This window comes from Vigna umbellata, chromosome 4, assembly GCF_029865625.1.
Source record: "Vigna umbellata cultivar VRB3 chromosome 4, Vumbellata_1.0, whole genome shotgun sequence".
NCBI lineage: Eukaryota > Viridiplantae > Streptophyta > Magnoliopsida > Fabales > Fabaceae > Vigna > Vigna umbellata.
This window is the reverse complement of record NC_142168.1, coordinates 3,544,808-3,552,165: the sequence shown is the minus strand read 5'-3', so window position 1 is coordinate 3,552,165 and position 7,358 is coordinate 3,544,808. Positions and strand designations below refer to the sequence as shown.

The window sequence follows — 7,358 nt, the reverse complement described above, 5'->3', positions numbered from 1 at the left end:
ACAGGACCCTCAACATCAACATATACACTAATACCATGCCAATTTAGAGTCTCTCCCCGAGACTCATACTATATTTCAAATGCATAATTTCATATCAATCATCACAATAAACATTCATAATAAAATTCATACAAGATAATTATAAACAATTAACAATAATAAAATATTACTGTAAATGGTCATATAAGAATACAATATTTGACAATCATAAAAATAATCCTAATATAAAAATTCATGGGGAAACAAGAAGTTGAATCTGGCAGAGCCGGTTAGACAACTTCTAATCCATCCAAAAATACAATATAATTAAATAACAAGAACAATAACATGTATGGGGAAATAAGAAGTTGAATCTGGCAGAGCCGGTTAGACAACTTCTAATCCTTCCAAAAATGCAATAAAATAAATAAGTAAAGCAATAAATAGTTTGGGGAAACAAGAAGTTGAATCTGGCAGAGCCGGTTAGACAACTTCTAATCCTTCCAAAATGCAATAAAATAAATAAGTAAAGAAATAAAACGTTTGGGGAAACAAGAAGTTGAATCTGGCAGAGCCGGTTAGACAACTTCTAATCCTTCCAAAATACGATAAAAATAAACAAGGAAAGCAATAAAATGTTTGGGGAAACAAGAAATTGAATCTGGCAGAGCCGGTTAGACAATTTCTAATCCTTCCAAAATACAAAAATAAACAACTAATAACATACAAATGGCATAACATAATCAATATCACGTTTTACAACTATCACACTTGGATATCAACACAAAAGCATACTCTCATTTAAATTCAAAATCATACAGAAACAAAATACTCCATATTCAAGATTTAAGATCAGACAAAAGCAAAATATAACATATTCAAGACTCAAGATAATACAAAAGGAGATACTCAAGGTTAGCTCCCCTTACCTCTATTCCAGACTTAGTTTCCTCTTCTCAAACCGTTCTCCGGAAACTTCCAGAATTTCCCCTCTTCAACTAGAATTTCCTCCAACTCTCTTCTCTCACAATTTCTCTAGAATTTTGGTGCAAATCTTCAGCCTCCCCCCTTGGCTATTTATAGCCAAAAAAATTTTTTACTATTCATTTTTACTATTCATTTTTACTATTCACTTTTACTATTCATTTTTACTATTCAAATATTATTTTTTATTCACCATTCTTATCTCTGAATGATTAATTCTACATGGAGTGTTCTCTTCCACAATTTATTTTAATATTTTTTTTTAACTATTCACTATTCACTATTTACTATTTACTATTTACTATTCACTTTTCTTAAAAAAAATCCTAAATAAGTTATCAAAAATTTGAAACTCTCCCTCTAGAATTACTATAATTTTATATCCAAAAATTTACATTTTTCTATCCATTAAAATTATTATTACTAATAAAATGCTAAAATTTACTATTATAAATATTTTTTCATGGGTCTTACAAATTAAGCTACCAAAAATTCTTATTAATCTTTCCACATTTTATAAACTTATATATTTTCCATTCACAAAGAAATTTATTACTACTAGTAATAAAATTATTATTATTAAAGTAAATATTTTTCATGGGTCTTACACTTTCCTTTACCATAGAAATAATCCTAAAATTCTCTTGATCATTAACTTTCAGGTTAACTTTTTCTGTGAAATTTTTTTCCCAGAAAAATTAACATTTTTCCATACAATATTATTACTTCAAATACTTTTTTTTCTTCTAAATCTGTATTAGTGATGTTTCAAACTTACTGTATTCAACTCTACAAAAAAACTTCAGTATTCCGCTCTAGCATACGTATTTAAAAGAAATAAAAAAATGTTAACTTAATTAAACTGCTTTATATTTACCAGGATTTAGAAATTACTATAAATTATTTACTTTTTATATTTACATAATTAATCAGTTTAACTCGCTATATCAAGACTTTAACTGCAATACAAACATTTAACACCAAAGCTGTCTTTATCAAACTGTATCGTACCCAAAAAGGAAATTTAGGAAACTAACCACTGAAATTAGTTAGCAATTAAATTGTCAATACTGATGTCATTGCTTTTTCTGAGGATGCAATCACCATGTACACACACTCCACCAACCCACTGATTATTTTGATTCTAACTTCAATCATTAATTCTTCATTCGTTGAAGTGTCAGATCATTAGTTCCATTCTACACGTCTTATTTTGGGGGATTGGTGGAAATTCAGAAAGTGGTCCCAAAATAAATCACAATTTTGCTACCTTTTATTCATAGTGATAAGGTGACAGAAATGAGAAACGAATTCTACAACAATTTTCCGTTTTATTCAGCACCGTATGCTAAAAACAAAATTGTTCCACGTAAATACAAGAGAATTCTCCTCCATAACCAAAAAAAAGCACAAATGCTGAAAGAACGGACCTACAAATCTGGAAAACCGTGACCATAGGTAATAATAATCATAGCATCATTTCTGCTATAAAAACTATACACCTCGTCGATACTCCAGTTGCTTTGTGTTCTCCAGCAAAATCTGCCAGCCAACAAAGAAACAGGATTTAAGCAGTGAAATTAATGTAAAACTTGTTTGGACTCCTCTTAGTATAATCACAAAAGTGTCAGCAGGTTCTTACTTCTCGAATGTAGTTTGCTATTGCTTTGCAGCCTTCGATTGCCAGTTGCATAACATTTTCCAAAATGTCAATTGGTAGTTTAGAATCCATCTATAGACAGTAACAACAGAAATTAGTGCAAATAAAATTAAACTAGGAGCTTTTCCATTCTAAACTACGGAATATGGCAGGGAGTGAACGAATGAAATAAGCTGGATGAGAAAAGAAAAGCATTGCATGCTTTTCATAATAATGATAGTAGTAAATTTCTGATTAAAACTTTGAAGGTTCACAATCTCAACCAGCCTTTACATAGTGGCACGTGTTCGAAACAAATTTAACTCCATAATATCAATCTAAGAATGGGAGCAATAAACTGACTGATAAACTGTCATTGGAAAAAATCTATGCCAGCCCCACCAAATGAAGTTACCCTCCCTCTCTGTTTTGTGGACCATACATGAATTTCATCCTATAATAAGGTGGCGGAAAGAATATATCAACTATATTTCTTCAGTCAAAATTTAAAGTATCAACAAAAGATCTGCAACTAAAAAAGTAAAAGATGCTGAACTGGAATTCCAAATAAAGAGTTACCAAGTATGATACTAGTGAAAATTAAGTTACACTTGATCAAACATTAACTCAGACTAAAAAGAAGATTTGTCATGACATAACTCCATCAAAGGGTACAACAACAAATCACTCTATCAGGAACCTTCGTAAGAAGTATCTGTTGATTAAAAAACAACTGATATTTGAAAAAAGATTCATGTGTACAGCAAACTATTAAGTTGTTAAATCTGAGGCGAGCTTAGATAAGCTTCTTTTGGGGATTTCCGAACATGCACCTATTCCCTCGAGTAATCAAGCGTTAAAACTCTACTGTTCTCTCCAAAATCTCTAATAACAAGAACAGTTTTTGAAGGAAGAGGAATTACAGCTTCAACACCACCAGACTCTTTACTACGTGAGTACCAATGACTGAGAGAGCAATAAAAAGTTTTCCTTTCTGTTGAACTAATTTACCTGGTTGACTACACAATAGATACAGAGAAAATAACAAGACATGAATTAACCTGAAGCAGTGTTACTTTATCCAACTTTGGCAGAATTCCTAGGGTTACATCAGGACCTCCAGCACTGTCTTCTACATAGTTCAAATCTGTACACATTCAGAAACCTTTAATAATTAGGGCAGCCCGTGCATCAGAAGTAGACAGAAACAAAACAGACATACCACACTTGTATTTAGCCAGTTCAAATTTAGAGTAAAAACAGATATATACCAAGCAGACTTGTGCTGTTAAGGTATCCGGCACTACAGGATGTTACAATATCACGCATAGGGATCCCAGCATCGGCAAGGCCCAAAGTTGCATCATTTATACAAGCAGATCTAGTTCCTATAAAAGACATGTCAACATCACCCAAAATTAATGTACATATTAAATGAGTAAAGAGAGAAAATAAAATGGCAATGACAGAAGAGAATCACAAGATCCCATTATCAAGTCTTAGTTACCTCCATCTGCTTGGAGAACTTGGACATATATATCTATCTGCAAATTTAATAAGTAAAACATTAGGGAGGACTAGGGGAAAGCAAAGCACATGACAAAATAAGTTCTTAATGTGTAATAAAACCTGAGATCGAGGCAATAGATGTGTCAATATAGATGCTTCCATGGTTTGCCGAATAACCAGGGAAATTTCAGTTGATCTCCTGTAGAATGAGAACTTCAAATCACGTAGTAAAAAATAAGAAGTGATCCTATTATCCTTCTGTAAGAGAACCTTACAATGAGAACCATATTAAAACTATGAAGGAAAAGCAAAACAGGATAACATTTATATCTGCAAACATTGATGGTTAAGCCATTCAAAACTATTCAGTGAGTTTTGGCCAAAGATTACTCAAAAAAGTCAAAGCTTGCAAAAAAGATTAAAAATGAGAAAAGGCAGTAAAAGGGTGCATGGGGTTAAGCTTTTCATTGTTTTATGATACATAACCCATTGCTGAGCCTGTAGTCAGCTATATCAAAGGCATGGAGCAGCCAGCCCCAAAAACACTACAATACGTTAGTGGATAGCAAGATAGTTGTTACATAGAAAATTATGAATGCAAGATTAAAAAAAAAATTATACTGTATCACATGAACAAATGCAATATATATATATATATATATATATATATATATATATTACTAATTAATAATCAAAATTTATACTCTAAAAGTCTAAACATGCATTACCACCATTGCTATTAAATTCTTACCTCAGTAAAAAGATCAAAAAGTCCAATTTACAAATTACAAGGCACTCTTAAGATAGATTCTACTAATGCAACATTCATTATCATCCTAGTAGTCTATGCTCCAATACCATTTTGATAAGTATAAAACTACGAATATATAAAAAATAAGTGAAAGGTCAAAAAGAATAGGAAGTTAAACAAAAGCAAGTAAATGAGCAAAACCTGTCACCCTTTGATTTCCTCATGCGATCTCCAGTGCTAAAATTAGCCATGCTGTACTCACACCGAACCTATAGACATACATTGCACATAAGCAACAATTAAGTTTTTGTTACAATTCATATAAATACAGACAACATAACTTAGAAAAAAAAAAACTACCAGAGCATGGTTGGTTATTTGGCTTCTATTTTGCACCTGAAATGCAGAGAAGTTACTAAAGAAAAACAGCAAATCATCTAAAGCTCAACTACAACATCAAAGTTTTTTAAATGTCTAAACCAACTAACACTGAAAAAGGATAGTTAACAATCCTTAAATTACATAGACAAATTTTCATTAGCAAGGTAAATAATTAAACAGTACCTCTCTAGGGCCATAGACGGCTGATGGACAAATTTATGATCACCAAAATATGATGTCACAAACTTGTTTCACAATCGGCAAGTATGACCGAATCGTTCAAGTAATAAACTTGGTAAGACCAAGTATCGTTCTCCCAAAGGACTCACGGCCTAGTTTAGTTGTGTGGTTTGTTGATTAGCTAAGACTTAAGAACGAAATATTTGGAGTTTAATATGCAAGACAGAAAATAAACATGTATGCATGAGTTTTTGATCAATGGCAAAAGCAAAAGATAAACACTTTCAATGAAATATATGAATGAATATGTTGTTGGGGGTCAATTTCATCTTATCCACTCTCATATATTTTAGGAATTCAACATTCAAATCATCATTGTTAATGCCACTCTCTAAAGTACCTTTCTAGAAGGCTTCTCCCTAATCACGAGTTCATACAATTCCTAGCATTCCTAATGATCAGTTCATAAGTTCAGGAGCTTAACGACAACCAACATAATATTGGGAGAAATTCCCCGGATCTAGACTTCCCCGTACGTTCCCGTATCGACAAAACCAATAATCATGCATCGAATGAGTTAAACAATGCAAGCATTAAGCAAAGAAGAAAAACCCTAACTAATGATGAAAGAAAGCATAAATCTTAGATTAAGATGCAAGCATAAATTCCATATATGAGAGCTTCAAGAGATTACATTGATTCCCCAACAAACATACAAGGTTTAGTTCACCATATTCATGGTGAACCTAGATGAACAATGAAAGAATGAAAGAATAAACCCTAAAAAGGTGAAGAGGTAGCCTGAGCATCCAAGATCCTCCTTCAAAGGGGTGGAAGAGAGAGCGTTTGCCTCGTTTCTGCCAAAGATACAAACCCTAGGACGTCCTAAAGCTTATATAATATTCTAAAATTACAAAGAATCTAAGCCCAAGCCCATAAGTGTGCCGCTCAGCGGTAAAGTACCGCTCAGCGGTGAGTGCGCGTCTCTTTTCTTCCCCTCAGCGGCCATTTTGCCCCTCAGCGGACCTCCCGTGACCTCCTGAGTGCCGCTCAGCGGTAAAATGCCGCTGAGCGGTGCCTTCGGCTTCTCTTTTTGCACTCTTTGATTCCTTTTCTGATTCCATCTCTCTCATTCTTCACTTCTTTCACTAAATTAACCTTAAAACCTGCACAAAAACACTGAAATCAAGCATAAACCTGTTCAGCTCTCTTATTTCTGAAAATATGGATAAAAGTATGATTTCAAGCTAGTTTCTAAGTATAAAGGTTGCTTTTAGTGTCAATTTTAAGCATGAAAATAACAGTTTTTCAACTGTTATCACAACCCCAAACTTAGAACTTTGCTTGTCCTCAAGCAAACAAAATGTAACTCAATCTCCAACCAATTCATATGATGGTTCACTCATTCAAAAATCCTCTTTTTCAAGATAAGTAACAACTTCACTCAAACTTATGACCAAGAGTTCATTCAAGATGTGCACATGCTTTAGTGTTCACAAAGTCATTTAAATTCCAACAAATGCTATTTTTCATGAATGATCAATCAATTAAGCATGGATGTTCATGTGCTTATGGGATATTTCCTCACTAGGTAAAGTGTTTCACTCAACACACAAGTGTATAAGAGGTAAAGTGTTTCACTCATTCACTCCACTATCACAATGTTACATGAATCAACTTTGCCTTTCATTTCACCACAATCAAAAACATTCACAAGCATGCATCATCACAAGGACTTTTCAATGGCTTATAATGTGGCTGGGCTAACAAGAAAATTGGTTTTTCTGGATCACAAAATCCTTGAGTTAAGAGAGTCATAACAACACAATTATTCTTATTCTTCCCAACTTTCTTTTGCCTTTGCATTTGCATTGAGCTTTACTTCTTTTTCTTTTCTTTTCTTTTTTTTTTCTTTGCATATTCTTACTTTTTAGC

At 32.8% G+C, this 7,358-nt stretch overlaps 1 protein-coding gene across 1 annotated transcript; it reads right to left on the bottom strand.

The window, feature by feature from the left end:
• Positions 1–2,457: 2,457 nt before the first annotated feature.
• On the bottom strand, positions 2,458–4,398 carry LOC148199024 (exosome complex component RRP41 homolog). The gene is made up of 7 exons (XM_088112013.1): positions 4,382–4,398; positions 4,232–4,310; positions 4,110–4,146; positions 3,874–3,990; positions 3,664–3,749; positions 2,606–2,695; positions 2,458–2,505 (listed from the first exon to the last, which is right to left on the bottom strand). The coding sequence occupies exons 1-7, from the start codon at positions 4,396–4,398 to the stop codon at positions 2,458–2,460; spliced, it is 474 nt and encodes a 157-aa protein (XP_087968139.1).
• Positions 4,399–7,358: the final 2,960 nt, after the last annotated feature.

Bases quoted from the DNA above. Each gene is read 5' to 3' on its own strand.
- LOC148199024 (XM_088112013.1), bottom strand. The intron at 3,750-3,873 runs GTATATATCTGT...GAATGTGTACAG, and splicing joins TAACAGCACAAGTCTGCTTG to ATTTGAACTATGTAGAAGAC. The intron at 2,506-2,605 runs GTAAGAACCTGC...GTTGGCTGGCAG, and splicing joins TAGCAAACTACATTCGAGAA to ATTTTGCTGGAGAACACAAA.